General features: G+C 52.5%; 6 protein-coding genes across 6 annotated transcripts; 4 read left to right on the top strand and 2 right to left on the bottom strand.

Annotated features, from left to right (window-relative positions):
- Window positions 1–4,273: 4,273 nt before the first annotated feature.
- ColSpa_05694 (uncharacterized protein) lies at window positions 4,274–4,859 on the top strand (the record flags this gene model as incomplete). Its single annotated transcript, XM_049271906.1, is given in 3 exon segments — window positions 4,274–4,329; window positions 4,384–4,788; window positions 4,808–4,859. The coding sequence occupies 3 exon segments, from the start codon at window positions 4,274–4,276 to the stop codon at window positions 4,857–4,859; spliced, it is 513 nt and encodes a 170-aa protein (XP_049127863.1).
- A 4,245-nt stretch (window positions 4,860–9,104) lies between these two features.
- On the top strand, window positions 9,105–11,252 carry ColSpa_05693 (golgi apyrase; the record flags this gene model as incomplete). The annotated part of the gene is made up of 1 exon (XM_049271905.1): window positions 9,105–11,252. The coding sequence occupies one exon, from the start codon at window positions 9,105–9,107 to the stop codon at window positions 11,250–11,252; it is 2,148 nt and encodes a 715-aa protein (XP_049127862.1).
- Window positions 11,253–11,698: 446 nt separating this feature from the next.
- ColSpa_05692 (protein OPI10) lies at window positions 11,699–12,322 on the bottom strand (the record flags this gene model as incomplete). Its single annotated transcript, XM_049271904.1, has 1 exon — window positions 11,699–12,322. The coding sequence occupies one exon, from the start codon at window positions 12,320–12,322 to the stop codon at window positions 11,699–11,701; it is 624 nt and encodes a 207-aa protein (XP_049127861.1).
- A 791-nt stretch (window positions 12,323–13,113) lies between these two features.
- On the top strand, window positions 13,114–14,187 carry ColSpa_05691 (uncharacterized protein; the record flags this gene model as incomplete). Its single annotated transcript, XM_049271903.1, has 2 exons — window positions 13,114–13,157; window positions 13,224–14,187. 2 exons carry the CDS (start codon window positions 13,114–13,116, stop codon window positions 14,185–14,187), a joined length of 1,008 nt encoding a protein of 335 aa, XP_049127860.1.
- Window positions 14,188–14,398: 211 nt separating this feature from the next.
- Window positions 14,399–14,912, bottom strand: ColSpa_05690 (DNA-directed RNA polymerases I, II, and III subunit RPABC3; the record flags this gene model as incomplete). The annotated part of the gene is made up of 2 exons (XM_049271902.1): window positions 14,399–14,504; window positions 14,566–14,912. 2 exons carry the CDS (start codon window positions 14,910–14,912, stop codon window positions 14,399–14,401), a joined length of 453 nt encoding a protein of 150 aa, XP_049127859.1.
- A 628-nt stretch (window positions 14,913–15,540) lies between these two features.
- ColSpa_05689 (elongator complex protein 4) lies at window positions 15,541–16,760 on the top strand (the record flags this gene model as incomplete). Its single annotated transcript, XM_049271901.1, has 2 exons — window positions 15,541–15,982; window positions 16,075–16,760. 2 exons carry the CDS (start codon window positions 15,541–15,543, stop codon window positions 16,758–16,760), a joined length of 1,128 nt encoding a protein of 375 aa, XP_049127858.1.
- Window positions 16,761–16,772: the final 12 nt, after the last annotated feature.

Raw genomic sequence — 16,772 nt, 5'->3', positions numbered from 1 at the left:
CATTGAGGATATTGCAAGGGAGTGGACTCGCAATCAGATGTCGGGATGGAACGCTGTGTGGTTTCTTTACCAGGCGGCCATGATTCCACTGGTCAGCGTCTTCTGGGAGTGGAACAGTCCACGTGTTCCCGACTGGCACCAGCAGATCGAGACGATCCTTGATCTGTTGGAGGCTATGGAAGACTGGTCATTGGCAGCGAAGCGTAGCCGAGAGGTAGTGTGGCGAATGTATGAGGCCTCTCGACAGCCATCCATGCGGTCAGAGAGCCCTCTACAAGGGATGGGTAGCGAACAAGGCCTATTGTTGGCCGAGACGGAGCTGCACATGTCACCCATTGGCCTAGAGCCGGAGGGGATGGGCATGATGGGCATATTTGATCAGCATGGCCTCTGGGATCTAGACGGCATGTATTGGGGCCAAAGCCCCGATCAGACGGTGGACTTTTCCCCTTACAACGTCAGCGAGCAAATGATGCACATGGACTATGGCATGATGGGTAGCCAAGCTGCAGCAATGGAGGGTGGCTTCTTCGTCCACTAGTGTGGGCGGTTTTTGGTACATTCTTTTTCTCCTTCTCTTCTGGTACATATTTACTCTTATTTTCATACTTTGTTTCCGTCCGAAGCACGAATCTTGGTAGAGGCAACTAGCCGAAGCCACTCCCCTCACGCTGTTGTACATAGCTTGGATGGGCAAAAGGGTGGGCAGACGACGCTCGGCGTTTCTGGCAATGGTCGGTTACATTGATGGACCTTGGAAAGAAAAGGGTGCCATGAAGTTTGGAAAACGGGCCATGATGGCGGCACAGACTATGAAGGATACCCGAGATGACGATGACGACGATGTACGTACAATTCATTACAGAACAACCCAGAAAAGCTATAGTGACGAACCGGAATTGGGCTTACCTTGGACCCTTTATTTGGACCAATTTAACAGTCCACCTCCTTTGCATTAGACTTGTTAGCTTCTGAGTGCCTGCAACGCGAGAAAGGGGGGAAAGAGGTGCAAATCAGTCCTAAGGTCCTCAAGAGATTTGCATGAAGAATATCCTAGCGTGTCTGCTTCGAACGAGACAAACACATGACCCGGGGAAAGTGACTGTTTCCTCGCGAGTGGTGTGTATGGTCTTACATGTGGCGAAGCTATGGAGCGCCTTACGTTTCTTCACCCTCACAGCGGAAGACCATTCCATATGACGCTCTGCTCAAGTGTGTTGGTGCACAGGGGCGTCGGCATCAGGGACGAGCCGGCCGACGAAAAGCGCGAGGTAGTCTTGACTGCTACCCCTGAACGAGTGTGTGCAAGCACGACGACCGGTACCTTACCTCTCGGGTCGCACAGCTATCCCCAGTCAAGAGGCAGGTCTGACAATTCAGCCTTTAAGCATGTTGTCACATTTGCATGCTTAGTGACGGTCAGACTAGGATGGACCAGGACAAGTTTGGAGGTACGTGAATGGTCAGGCCAGAGAAGACGGTTCGACAACGGGCCACCAGAGTCATCTAAAGTAGCGTTAGCTACTTGGAAGTAAGGTTGATCAGGTGCCATGACCCGAGGTAAGGTAACTGGACTAGGATAGACGCACATGTTTCCGAGGAGATGACAGTTGCGATTGGGTGGGTAAATATGTTAGTGGGGGCTTTGAGGATGGCTGTCTGGGTTGTCGGGCCGTAGCGACTTTCCTGGCCCTTCCTCTTTCACAGAAGACGGGGACAAAATCACGAAATGTGTGTGAGATGTAACGAGGTAGCAAAGCCCCTGGTCGATGTCCGCTCATCCCCAGTACCCCACATCAAGTGTCGTCCCATGATCCATGACCATTTCATCTCCATGCCGTTTCCCTCTCTCTCCCTCTCTCTCTCTTTCTGTTCCCACGTCCGTCTCCCTGCCTGTCCGTCGACACCTCATATCTTCATGGCATTGTAACGACAAGTCCGGACAGCCCGAGAAAATTCCCTGCCGTGTCTGTTTTTGTTATCATTGGCCTGTCCTTCATAATCGGCCTGGACGATGGGAAGTAGGGAACTTCACACGCCAAAACTAGCAGCAAACTTGCCCTCTTCGATTCTGTAATACAGGAAGGCAAGCTATCGGACACAACCTTGAGGGATGCGAATGCTGTACTAAGAAAGTGGCTGCTAGTGCTTGGAGAGTATGTGATTTTGCTCCGGGCGAAGATCCGAGGAGAGACCACGCTCTGGTGGCAGAATAGCCTTTCAAACAAAGATCCCAAAGAATGATGAGGCGTTTATTATATGTAGCAAAAGTGAAACTCCAAATCGGACGCAGTCAAAAATCTAGTTTTCTCCCAAGCCTTTGGACAAGGTGCACGTCAGCCGTCAAAATTCAACCAGGCGTATGCGGTAGCGCGGCACTGGCACGCCGCCCAACGCTCGTCATTTCATATACCGACCAGTGACTCTGCCGAGTTGACAGCTGCGGATCGAGGCATGCCATAAGCAAACCTGGTCTTTCTTCTCATGTACCTGCCTAAGTCGTGCTGTGACCGAATTTTCGCCTCTGACGCCGCTTCTTCTTACCAGTACCCGCCGCCAGAAATTCTAATGTGTTACAATGAAGCGTCAAAGCCCAGAATCATGTTAGCCTCGATGTTTTAATATTGTTCGTCAAGTCTGCTGCCCAGCACTTGCCCCTAGTAAAATTCTGCAATGTAATTGACTCCAAGCTCATTAAAACACAATGCAACTGGGCTGTCCAAGAGCGATCAGGTCTCATCAATGTCTCAACGCTTCTTGGTACTGCTCTGCCGTTCTTCACCGGCCCCCGCTAGCACAAACAAAACAGCAGCGAGGCCCTTTCGTTTTATAGGATACCTCGCCGCGTACCCTCTAGCCTCGGTCAACGGGGGGAACCGGACACGAATGGTGAATCTGACGGGGTAATGTGACGGAGGCATTGTGTGTAGTCATGCGGTAACACTAGGGTTTCCCCTAGAATGCTGAGTGGCTTTGCCGCAGGTGCTATCCTGCCCGGACAGTACATATGTGAGACAAGTCAAAGGTGTCATTTCTCCATGCGTGTCTGGAGTATCGCCCCGTTGATGGAACGGTGGGCCGGCCGGCCGGCCCCAATGGACTAAGACATAACGGACCGTGATGCGGGGGTTCGGTGCGACCAGTGCCCCACTCTAATGCTGTAGAACTTGCGCGGCACCCGGTCAAGTTACGGAAGGCTGGTTTGATGACGCCGGTCCCGGTCCTGGAGATCACCAAATCCACCTAGCTAACAATCTCCCTAGCCTGTCACAAGTTTGTTGTTGGATTGTTGGGATTGACTGGGTGTTATTGACCAATGCAACGAACTCGTTCGGTGACTTCAGTCAAGGAGCATTCGCACGATCAATATTTTCCACTCCTTATAAATACGCAGCTAATGAGCGGCAATGCAACAACCAAGCTAACTGAATTACATTAGGTTCTTCCTGTGAGAAGGTAAAATCAGGAAGTTACAAGGCGGCTTGGGCAGTCCTTTCCTCGAGAGGAGTCAGGAGTCTTGCAGTGCCTTCCGCTCGTGGACGACTGAACACATCAGGTCTAGTACCTGACTTTTCTATGTGGACAAATCCATTTATTTAAGGCTTGGATGATACAATACCTAGATACTTCATCGAACATCAAAGGTGCCACGACGGCGTCATCAGCGTATCCGATAACACCGTACTTGTCTCATAAAGGCCAGTGATGCACTGGTATCTTGCACCATAACATATCGTTCCAAACCGGTTCTGCATTGCGCCGTGCAAAACCTCTTAGCGACACGAGCAAAAAGCCTCCAGGAAAGACTGAGCGATTCACAATCCCCGTTCTTGGCCGATCTCTTCGAAACCATCGTTCTACAGGGTGTCACTACCGTGAAAAGAAAAAGCCCAAAAGCCACAACGTAACCTTCCGAGCCTCGCTGGGTATTTTAGTCGTGCAAGTACTTTGCCATGGAACATAAACTCAAGTGTAATGTGCTCAAGTGTCGAAAAGAGCTCGGCGGCCAGGCGTTGGTCACTACCTGCAGGTAAGCAGGGGATGGTCACGGAACAACTGGTATTGAGACTGACAGACTGTGTCGGATAGCCACATCTTCTGCGCCGAATGTTCCAACCGCCATGGCTTAACAGGACCAGTTCAAGAGCAACAAAACACCTGTCCAGCTTGCAATTCCCAGCTAACCAAACCAGATGACGCGGTGGTGGCCAATTTGAACGTAACCGAGGACTATAAAACGACCATCTTAAGCGGACTGAGCCCCAACGCAATCATGGAGTGTGCAGGAAGAGCACTGAGCTTCTGGGCATACCAGACAACGCAAGAAATGTAAGCACAGTCTTCTTGGTGACAAGCCTGAGATGGATCGTTGACTTGCTAAAGCGTTTACCAGCGATATCTTGAGAAGACTCTGACGGAAAAGCTCAAGTCGGTAGACATGAAGCTCCAGAAGGCCGTAGACGACGCCAACACAGAGATTGCAAGTCTTCAAGAAAGAATACAAGGCAAGTCTGCCAGCAAGACCGCCCCTCTGCCTTCGAGCATGCTTGCTGATATACTAGCAGCCCTTTCAGAAGACTACGATGATGTGCGACGCAAACACGAAGAGCTTGCATATGCTTACCAACACAAGTGCCGCAAGCTCACACAGGTCCAAGAACTCTACGACCGGGTAAAAAGAAAGGCCGAGCTAGGGCAGATGGAGGCCGCTGCGGTAGATGCGGTTGACTCGAGTCTCCAGCATGTCACGCAGGCTCCCGACTCTAATATCTCGGAGCCTGCTGCAAGGTTAAACACACATCAGCAGCAGACAGAGCCTGCGAACTACGGCACTCATCGCCCTATCGGATCGGACCTAGGAAATCGGCGAGCGCATGCCTGTAAAGATATAGGGGCGTTTCGGGAGGGTATGGCTTGGTCAATATCGGAACCTGCACAAGATTATCCCGATAACAACTCTATGCCACAAACCCATAGGCAGATGATTGATGCAGGCGGCGTTATACAGACCCTGCGCGGACCCCCTCGGGAGCAAGGCGCTAGGGGTCATGCTAGGCTCGGGTTATCAACGGCTTCCAGAATGGCTGTAGGAACACCTTCAACTCGTGGCCCCTCCGGCATACTTGGCAATGCTCTAAACCCGCGGCACCCACCGGTCCAGCGTGGCTATAACCTGGGCGTCGGTCTTTCGTCTGGTATCAGAGCTAGTCACACCAGCCATGGTAGTCATGGTGGTCACGGTAGTCGTGGTTTGGTGGAGCGCAACGCAGCTCAGTCATATTCTCGAGGTATTTGCTTGGCCTCTCCATCTCGAATGCTTTCGCCGCTGATGCCTAACGATAGCGTCCCAACACCCTGCTCTTGTTCCTGCAGCATTTGGCCATATGCCGGGACCATAACAGAAGTCATGACAGTCAGTCTCCAACAAGCAGACATTCCTTTCATCGAGGCTGTGTTCGAGGAGGAAGAGTGGAAAACCAGGCACAAGGCAGGAAAAGCACGTAGTTCAAGCGTTCTTTTACGGTATAATCGAGGGTGAAAGAGACACGTGCAGTATTAAGACGAAGACCTTTTGTTGTACGACAATGGACCACAAAGTGCAGCTGGAAACAGTGCCCTTTGAGGATGGAAATCCAGCATTAGATATGTGGATCAAATGGGATGCATATATTACGGTATGGGCACCTCTTTTTGGCAGTTGGTTTGCGTACATCAATTTGTCTCCAAGGAACAGGAGCAAGTGGCCAGCTGGTTGGGTTTCGGTGCATGATGCCAGTAGCAATCCAAATGATCCCCAGGTCGATGTGGTCATTGGGTGATGGTGAACAACATCAAAACAAAACTTGCTCACAAGCCAGAAGCGGGCGATCAACAGGGCGAAGGAGACTGCAAAGCCCTAGACGACCATCCTTGGAACTTCAACATGAAAGCAACAGTAAGGCGCGTGGCGGCAAGTGGCTCCGAGAAGTAGCCCAGCGAGCAATGGCCTGGTAGCGAGAGGCCGGGAGTCACAGGCGTGCTGAAGGAGAACGGCCAAAATTGATTTTGTCGTCACCCGTGCATGTCGTTAGCAGTCGGGCGATTGCGGTGCACAGCGGCATATTTGTCTTTGCTAGACCTTGAGCAGGGCCGGGGCCCAGAGTGATGGATGCGAGTGGATTGAGATCGCACTGGGAGGCATAAGGTTCTCATCCCATCACAGCAAGCGGGCCACGGTCAATGTTGACGTTGAGAGACACAGACGCTGCGCGGCGGGAGGCGAATGCAATTCGCTGCAGCCCTTGGGGAGGTGAAGGGAGTTGCTCATGACGTTGGACCCAACATCGGCGCTCGGAGGTTTCAGTTGTCAGTGCGAGCGGGACACACGTGTAGGCATGGCAGTCGGCGATGATGGAAGAGCAGACGAACGTTGGGACGAAATTAAGACTTGAAAGATGGGAGAAAATGGAGGGGGGGGGAAGAATGAGGGGAAGTCTGGAGGCGGATGCCACGATGGGCAAGGAGGAGGGGAGGTGCAACCTCAGTCTGATGTTTGACGATGGATGCGGATCGGGATCGGGAGATGGGAGACGCAAGCATTATCGTCAAACGGGTGGCTTCTGAAAACGAAGGCTGGCACCAGGCGGCTGAGCAGACCTGGAGGAGGCGTTGATCTTGTGTCAAGGAGTGGACATAAGTCACTGTGCGTATCCGCGACATGATTAACTTGGCTGCAGTTAGACATATCACACTCGGATAAACGCTGCCATTCTGTGGCAAATGGAGAATCAAGGGGGAGGAGCTGAAAACAACCAAACAGCTTGGCAACCCGACATTTCTTTTATATTCTCATCCACTGAGACTTTCCCTTGCAGAACATTTAATTGAATACGGTGCACTATGTGCTCAAGTAGCGGCATCTTGAATTGAATAGCGCCGTTTGTTGTCTGGTTCTGTCTTGGCTCGAACTCTGAAGCCAGTAGCACACTTGTATCTTATCTCTGCCCGTGGGCCCAAGAAGGAAGGTACAGAAGGCAGTTCGACTGTCATACTATGTACACTACTCACCTAGAGTCGATCCAGACTTTTCTGTTTGGAGTAACTGGGAAGTTGGAAGGGATGACGGGACAGATACGTACATTATCCGCAATCAATCATGATGTGGGCGGGCTGGTCTCGTCTTGATATGACAGCACAGTCCACACAGTGTTGAGGAAGCCATGACTGTCCCGACTCCGCAAGGTCGGGAAGGAAAATGGCCACACCAGCAGGACGTTCCTCGCCATAACCGGATTGCACTGGGTAGTGGCTGCGTGGCTTCGTGTTTTGCTGGTTGCCAGGCCAAGGGACATTGGCGGCGCTGTATCTGTTGTCTTTCGAAGCAACAGCGACAGGAATGCGCCACAATATTTCCCTGACCGCAAATGACAGTGGGAGTGAGAAGTAAGCAGTGCGCAATATTCTTGTTCCGTGGCATTTCCGGTTGGCCAATCTGACACGCCAAGTCAGGGGTCCAACCAAGTTCTGTGATCTAGTGGCCGAGGTGAGGCCCCACACCACCTGGTCGCCCCCAGTGGCATTCAAGCATTCAGAGCATCTGAAGAATTCTCACAGTGCACAGGGCAGCGGCAGGCAAGCGCAGCGAGTAAGTTACTGTGAGGTACAGAGGGGCGAGGGATAATGTACTTACTGTGGGTGTCTGTCTTGGTGTGGTCCCTCGAGTCTCTTTCTTTTCCCTCAGGATGCACGTCCCAATTCCAGTTTATTGAGGGAGAGATAGAAGTTGAGGGATATAACAAATGGAAAGGGAGAGTGGGCCGATCACCGAAGACCAATCCCACCAGAGACCATAGAAATCCTCATATGCGCTCTCGAACACCACCAGAGCCATGTGAAAGGCGCAGAGGAACAGAGACAGAGTGAGATTGGGCGAGGGAAAGACGAAGAGAACACGAGCAGGGCGGGCGTCCTTCTGCCTTGCCTTGCTGCCGGCACCACTTCTAGTAGTGTGCCCCGAGGCAAAAGCAGAAAGACGGCGAAGGAACTTGAAAGGCACGGTACCTTCCATTACCAAGATGACCGACCACAGTTCATCGACAGGGAGTTATTCGTACTGTGTACTTCCGTCATTCCAAGAGTACCAATCATGGTCAAACATCAGACGGTTACGTACTCCCCGTTTGAAGTCGAGTCTGGTGCAGACACTCGCCGCGCAGTGCAGCCCAGCGCGGCACCTCCGTCTCCCTGTCAATCGCCGTTCCCGCAAGGTCAGACCAAAAGTAGAGCCCAGTGCCAGGAAGCAACTTGGCGCCCTCAACTTGTGAGGCCAAACTGCCAAAATACGGCGATGCACACAGTGTTTGGCTGGCTGGGTGCGACTCTGTCACTCTGTCACTCAGTAATCCCATGCCGGCAGCAGTCCAATACAAGCCCAGACTTGTGCTGTATTGTTATTTTATCATTTTATTTTTACCATCTCCCGTTGCCGTCTCCGTTTGTCTGCCCACTCACCTCGACCCAGCGACTGACTGACTCCGTCTCCGTCTCCATCCCTCTTTGTCCAAGTCCGGTTCAGTCCCAACCCACGTCGTCTCCAGACTTCCTCTCCCGTCCTTAGCCCCCCCCCCCCCTGACGCGGGCAATTCATCAATTGCCAACCTTCGCCAACCTTCGTTCTCGAATCTCTCCTTACCATCCCCAGGATGACCGACGCTCGCTAACATCCCACTCGACGAACTCTGAGGAATCCAACATTCGTCTTGCCAAAAAATCCTATCAATACCTATACGCGATTGTCTTGGTTCATAATCTCACCTGCTGGCCTTTTTTCTCTTCTCCTGACACCAATCCCGCTTATCTCGCCACGCCGTTCAACCGCGACCAATCTGTACACAATCACGAACAACATTGATCTCAAACGATAAACTTGAAGACTAGTCTTCAGCGACAACCAGCGACGGCAAGCAAAGCCGCACGAGTCCTCGAACCGCCTCGCCTCTTCCAAAACGCACCATCGCCCTGCGCCGCGATCCGTCTCTTCTCTCGTCCCTCGCGCATTCCACGATCCACAACCTCCGTCTAACTACATTGGCTACGACGCAGCCTGACTGCATCAGCTGCTCCTCATGGGGAAAAAATGTACGCAATCTGGCATTACCATTGATACCGTCCCTGAATGCATCGTGAATCTTAGTATACTGACCGTGCTTACTCGAACAGGGCGATATGGTATCATTTTCGACGCGGGTTCCTCGGGAACGCGCCTATACGTTTACAAATGGAAGGACCATGCCAAAGCGATTAAGCATGCCTCCATCGACGAGCTCCAGAGCTTGCCAAAGATCAAGCTACAGACAAGCAAAAAGACACACCCTGGCGTGTCATCTTTTGCCGAGAAACCTGAAGAGATTGGCCGCGAACACCTACAGTCTCTCATCGATATAGCCCTCAAGGAAGTGCCCGATAGTAAAGTCGCCGATACGCCCGTTTACCTTATGGCCACCGCCGGCATGCGTCTTCTTCCTGATCACCAACAAAAGGCCCTACTTCGGAACATGTGCTCGTACCTCCAGCAGAACACGCGGTTCTCGCTGCCCGATTGCAACACCAACATTCAGGTTATCTCTGGTGAGACGGAGGGTTTGTATGGTTGGCTCGCCACCAACTACCTCCTTGGCGGATTCGACCATCCCGACAAGCACACGCATGGCAAAGGCCACCACACATATGGCTTCTTGGACATGGGAGGTGCTTCGGCGCAAATCGCCTTCGCCCCGAATAACACAGAGGCCGAGAAACACGCCAATGATCTCAAACTTGTCCGCCTACGTACCATAGACGGCTCAACCGTCGAGCATCGTGTTTTTACTGCCACTTGGCTCGGTTATGGTGCGAATCAGGCCCGCGAGCGTTATGTCGATAAGCTTAAGGAACAATACGGGAGGCCCGACAGCCTAGAGCTTCCGGACCCATGTCTCCCTGCTGGGCTGCGAACGACTCTCAAGGGCGAACCGGTCGTCAGAGAGTCGACGGGCAAGGAGTTGTCGCTCCTTGGTACTGGTCGATTCGACGAATGTCTCAGACAGACAGAGCCACTGCTTGGAAAGGACGCGCCATGCGAAGACCAGCCCTGTTTGCTCAATGGACAACACGTGCCAAACATCGATTTTGACGTGAACCATTTCGTTGGCGTGTCCGAGTTCTGGCACACCACGCACGGTGTTTTCGGAAAGGGTCACAAGACAGCATATGACCTGGCAACGTACCAAAAAAACGTCGTGGACTTTTGCACACAGAACTGGTCGGAAATCGAAACCAACATCCATGCCAGGAAGAAATCTACTGCTCAGAAAGCCAAGAATGCGCAAGAAGCTTGCTTCAAGGCTTCCTGGCTCATCAATGTTTTGTACGAAGGCATTGGTATTCCCAGACCTGGCCTTGAACACACCCCGAACCCTGGCCTGAACGTGACCAAAGGGACCATGGAGGATGCTAAGGAAAAGGGATTTGTCGACCCATTTCAGCCTGTGAACGAGATTGATGGCGTTGAAGTTAGCTGGACGTTGGGCAAGATGGTGCTTTACGCAGCTGGCCAAGTCCCGCCCAAAGGAACGGCTCTCCCGGTCGGATTTGGAAGCAATGTCGCCGGCGCGACGGACTTTGAGCCGGCGGGGTCCAAATTCTCACCCGTTACGATCGAAAATGACGACGATGACGATTGGGATGATGCTGCCGATGAGCTCTTGGACAAGGCCAAGACGAAGTCGGGCTCTGGCCTTCTGGCCTTCATCCTGATCCTGGTAGTCTTTGCTTTTCTTTTGCGCAAGCGTGACCGCCGGTCTCGCTGGTTTGGTAGGGTTGCTTCTGCGGTACGAGGAACTAGGCGTCCAGGCAGTCCCAGGAAGTTCGGACGGGGATTCTCCTTTACCAACAAGCTTTTCGGACGGCCATCGGCGACTTACGAACGGGTTCTTGAGGAGGGTGATGCGGACCAGTTCGAGTTAGGCTCTGTCGATTCAGACGAGAACGAGCACTCCGACAGCAGTGAGGGCTCTAGGGCTGGCCGATCCTCCGGACTTGCCACTCCGAAACTCAACATTGAGCGATTCGACGATGTACGCCCGCCCTTTTCCATGGACCGCGGCGGTTTGGCGGTGAGGACAGAGAGCCGAGAGAGGCTTGTACCAAGTGCGGTCAATGCGGGCCGTCGCAGTCGTGCTGGTAGTCCGACACGGCTGAAGAGCCCGCTGATGAAACCATTGGGTGAGGACTGAGGAAGATGCTGCCCGTGATTTGCAGTGTAAGAATATTCACGCTTGGCAGCGATCGGATGAGTTGTGTTTACCAGTGTTTTTCCCTTCTTGTTCATTCTTTACAAAAAGATGGCGTTTCGGTACGACGGTGCTTCCAAGCATTTTTACCCCGTTAGGAATCGGGAGTGGAGGTAGTTCGGCGTTTTGGTTACAGGAGTGTCATGAGCGGCTTAGACGATATGATTTTGGGATGGCATTGCATGGCATTGAGCTTTTGCAGAACTATTGTTTTTTCCGCATTTGGTATGACGCCGAATTGCCGGTCCTTTCCACACGACTTTTGGACAGGAAATTTACAATCAAGATAGACCAAATGCGTCTACATGTTTCAACGAGAACAAGCCTCTTTATTATCAGGGTATCGACAAGAATGACTACGGACGGGCTAAAAAAGTGAATCTTCTGCATCAATCCTGCGTTCTCTCAAGAAAACTGGGATCGGACCTGACACGGCTCTCAAACTTCTTCCACCACTCCTCGAAAGCTTTCAATGGCACAACCTCGACGCCGCCAGGTCCAGCCGTGCCACTGAAGCTCGCTAGGAAGTTGAAGGCATTCTTGATGATGTTCTGTGCCAAGAGTTGCGTGGACGGCTGGGAAGCGGTCCCCGAATTGGATGACCGGTTCGCGGTGAGCTCCTGGATGCGCGAGAATACTGACTCGGCCGGTTCGACAGAGACGCCAATCATGACACTGCCGTCGTTGGGCACCCCGCCGCCATTGTTGGCGCTGCCCCCAGCGTTGATCTTGAAGGTGGCGCTCTCTTTACCCGTGCCTATGCCGCCGAGGAACTTGAAGTTTGGCGTTTGACCCGTGGCTGTAGCGGTAGCGACATCCGCGGCTGTGGCGAAGTAGATGGCGGCAGCTGTGTCCGGAGGTAGGACGATGCCGGGGAGCAACATGACCGTAATGTGAGAGAAGGGTCGGGCAGCAGATATGGAATAAAGGAATGAGGTTTCTGAGGGCGCCGATGTTGGGTCCGTCATCAGAGGCTGGCCAGCCGGGACGATGCCGAAAAGAGGGCCAGACATTTTTGGTTGGGCAGCTTAACGTAATGGGGAACTCGTGATTAGTTTGTCTAAATCGACGTGACACTCTCGTACCCCTATGCTGATAGTTCTTTTAGTCGTGGAATCGGTGGCGTTTGTGTTCTCGCAAAGCTCTTGGCCGGGTCACCACACACCCAGTATGAGATGGTATAAGCCGTCAATCAAAGTTCTAGTGATGGGATCCAAAGGGATAAGTAGAATTGTACAAGATATTAGTGATTCTCCAAGACAGAAGATTTGATATTATTCGAGGTTGAGATTTCGTCTCTGTGACAGGCGAGACTTTGCGAATCAATGCGAATTTTGATGACTTTGGGAGGGAGTGAGGTAAGGTTAGCAAGGCAGTTCTTGTCATCCTCGAGAGTGGGGGCAGCAGGAAACCCCGAGACGTCGGGAGAAGCGTCGATTGCGTTAGCCAATCATATTCCTATATCAGATCCGCTACTCTGGTAGATGCATGCACGTACTTTCCGACTGCCCTCCATCTGCGTCAGCAGTGACTTACTACCTGGGTAGCCTAGAGCAATCAAGGATTTCAACGTCTATAGGTAGGTGAACCAATTAACCTGTCATCCCATTTCTATCCAACCTCAGGGACTCACGTATTTGTTGAACCAAGTAGGCAGAAGGTACTTATTACATAATCATCTTCTCAAGTCACAGTCAAATCCTTCGTCTCTGCCAACGCCCCACATCTCATGTTACGGACGTTATACTCCCGCCGCATACTCCAATCAGCCATCCGAATTACGACCAGAACCTACTCCCATAAGATGAAGACTTTTACTAACATCGATCTCATCGACCAGGTAGACTCGTGAGAGCCATTCCTCAGTTCAAGCAACTTTTGGAGATTGAACCACGCAGCTGACCAACGATGCAGGTACCCGTACGAACAGGACAAGACCGGGTCTGCTAAGCCGCTTGGGTCTGTCTACACCCTCGTATGGAATGATTCCGAGGGCGAGGTGCCTCTCGGATACGTCCTGCCGAGGGTGGTGGAGAAGCTGCTCGAGGCGCCCGACAACATCAAAGGCGAAGTCCAAGTCAACTCGGAGAAGCGCACCGTTCGCGCCTTTCAGGGGCCGACATTGGAGAGCCGCAGCAAGCTGGCAGCAAATCTGTCAGACTATTGGAGGGCCAACGACGCCTTCCCCATCCTCCGGGGTTGGCGCGACGAGCTGTGGCCTGTTTATGGCCGTCATGGCGAGCTTCTCTTCGACATTGAAAGGGCTGCCTCTGGGTTGTTTGGCGTCATGAGATATGGCGTTCACATGACAGCCTTCGTGCGCTGTCCAGGTGTAAGCCACGGCATCAAGGTCTGGGTGCCGCGCCGCTCTCCAACCAAGTCGACGTTCCCTGGCATGCTGGACAACACAGTTGCTGGCGGGCTGATGACGGGTGAAGACCCGTTTGAGTGTGTAATCCGTGAAGCGGACGAGGAAGCTAGCCTTCCAGAGCAGGTTGTTCGCCACCAGGCAGAGTATGTCGGCGGCGTCACGTACATTTATATCACTGAGTCAGAGGCGGGCGAGGAGGGGCTCATCTATCCCGAAGTTCAGTGGGTTTATGATCTCGAACTACCCGAAGATATTGTGCCGCAGCCAAAGGACGGCGAGGTCGCCGATTTTAGTCTTTGCACCGTTGAGCAAGTCCTGGAGGGGCTGGCACAGGGCAAGTGGAAGCCCAACTGTGCGCTCGTCATCCTCGACTTCTTTATCCGCCACGGCATCCTGACCAGAGATAACGAGCCTAATTACGACCAAATCGTACGAAGAATCCATCGAAGAATTCCGTTCCCTGGGCCGCACAACCAGGATCCATCTCTGGGGGCCATCGACGGTTGAGCCAGTTATATTTCTTGAGAACGGAGGATGCTAGGAGAAGCCCAACCCCCCCTCTCTGTGTTCCTTTGACTCCGACCACCTCTCAGTTCTCGGTTCTTCTCGGACGGATCTAGGCTCGATAGACTTCGTGCTGCCTCTATTTCATGTGCGACTAATCGAACAGAATGGGACTGGAGGTCACCTATTGCGGGCAGTTCCAGTACGTTGTTCATCATTTCTTGATCAACAGGTAAACGTAGTCGACTCTCAGAGGAGTGAGCTTCTTGTAAGGGCCTTCGAGGGACATCAAGAGACCGCCGAAGGAAACATATGCCTTGCTATAACGGGGATATCGTCAGTTTTCAATTGTTGCAGTGTACACTCGGCGCAAGGACTAACATAGTCTGGCCATCGTCGGCGTCCTCGAACTTGTAGATCTTTCCGTAGCAGACGTAGTCAAACATGTCGGCCAGCGTGGGCTCTCGGTCTTGGTTGCCTTTGGTGACGTCCCTCCATCCCTTCTCGTCGTCCTTGCTCCCATCGTGGGCCAGTGAAGTAGCCAAGACTACATGCAGGCTGTCGGACACGGAAGCAGGGAAAAGCTCGATGTTGATGTCAAGGGTCATAAGGGTCTGGTTGTCCGCAGACGTAGCGGAGATACGGGCGACTCGGTCGTACTTGAACTGGTCGTAGTTGGTGACAGTAAAAGACTCCTCAAAGAGGGTCACGTCACCGCTGCCGGACATGCTTGCGAGTGAGGGATCTGAAAGGGCCTTCGAGGCAAAAAGTCCGAGGTTTCGCTATGGGAGGAGGTTCAGAACTTGCCAAATCGTTAGTAGTTGCTCTCGTAGAAGCTTCCAAGGTCGTGGACGGCAGCAGCGGCGGAGTTGCAGCAGGAAGCCCCGCCAAAAAAGCAAAGGGAAAAAAATCCAGGGCAATGGAGTTATCCGGCATAGTAAGCAATTGAAGAACCTTGCTCAAGGTACGTACCTCATGCCTGGCTCAAATTTTTGTAAGTGATGTTCCCCCACCCCCACCTGCCCTCTTCAGCGACGTGGGTAAAGAATAAACTAGGCAAAGACATTTGTTACGACCAAGCAAGGCGTTCACGAGGTGGCGTCTTGTCACAAGCACCAGCTGCTATATTCTACTGATCTTCTTTTTCCTTTGCAGTTGTTGGCTGTTGTTTTTGTCTTGAAATTCGTGGAGTGGAGTAAGCGTGAGTTCGTTTGATGTCATGCACTTGACTTCTTTCTGACACTCGTAGGCACTTGAATAAAGTGGCTTTGAGCCCGCCCAGGACGGCGCGTATTCACCGGATCAGGTGCAGACTGTGTGACTTCATCCACAATAACCAGACACATCACCCACACCATGTCGTTCAGGAAGAAGAACGTTGTTCTCGGTTCATCCGCTAGAGGTCCGGCAAGAGAACCCATCGCCCTCAAGCAGGAAATGTTGCCTCCGGTGGGAGTTCGTCCGTCACCCCTTGACGGCCGCCCTACGATGTCGACAGGGACAGCTTCTCTTGACCAGCTTCTGGCAGGACATGCAGGCCTGCCACTCGGATCTAGTCTGCTTGTTGAAGAGTCCGGGACGACAGACTTTGCAGGTGTTATTCTCAGATATTATGCCGCGGAAGGCCTCGTGCAGGGTCACCAAGTGCATGTGCTTGGGCCGACTGAAGCATGGAAAGGAGAGCTACCAGGTCTTGGTAAAGTCAGCGGCTCAAGTAGAAGCAAATCGACATCTGGATCAGGTGAAAAAATGAAGATTGCGTGGAGATATGAGAGCCTTGGGAAGAATGCTGGCCAAGGTATGTCATCTCTTTCAGTAGCCATGCTCTTTCAATTACAGTCAGGGGCGCTAACCTTCCGTGGCTGGACCCAGAAACGAAAACCGACCCAGCAACTTCTTCTGAAGTTTTTTGCCACGTGTTTGACCTCGGAAAGCGCTTGCAGCCTGGTGATGCCAAGGGTGAACTTCATGCGACACCGTTGGTAGCCGCCATAAGCTGGCTTCAACCCCAGGGATCTGCCAGCTCGTCGCCATTCGATGCTTTCATTACCAACGTCACCGCGAGGCTCAAAGCGTCAAAACCTGGGACCATCCATCGAATATTGGTGCCGACTCTTCTGTCGCCCGCGCTCTACGGCTCCTCTGTTTGCCGGCCGGACGACGCGCTCCAGTTCTTGCACAGTTTGAGAGCGCTGTTGCGCCAGTACAGTGGGAGATTGACGGCCCTGATTTCGCTTTCAACATCATTGTTCCCACGGTCGACTGGCTTTACGAGATGGATAGAGCTGATGTGTGATGGAGTATTCGAAATGCTGCCTCTGCCGCGGAAAGTACACTTGCAGCCGAACACCAAGTCCGAAGATGTGGTGCAGGGTATGCTAAAGGTACACAGCCTTCCTGTCTATCACGAGAGAGGAGGCGGTTTGGAAGGACAGTCTTCCCGGGAGAACCTGTCGTTCAGGTTGAGCAGTTCGAGCGGGCTCATCTTCAAGGCCTACGTGTTGCCCCCTATGCTTGACGATGAAGGAAAGGGGGTAAAGGAGGAGGGTGGGAAGGGAGACAAATTGGACTTCTGATTCGTAACACGA

This window comes from Colletotrichum spaethianum, assembly GCF_022836535.1.
Source record: "Colletotrichum spaethianum MAFF 239500 DNA, contig13, whole genome shotgun sequence".
In the NCBI taxonomy this organism is placed as follows: Eukaryota; Fungi; Ascomycota; class Sordariomycetes; order Glomerellales; family Glomerellaceae; genus Colletotrichum; species Colletotrichum spaethianum.
This window is presented reverse-complemented; position numbering and strand designations above follow the sequence as displayed.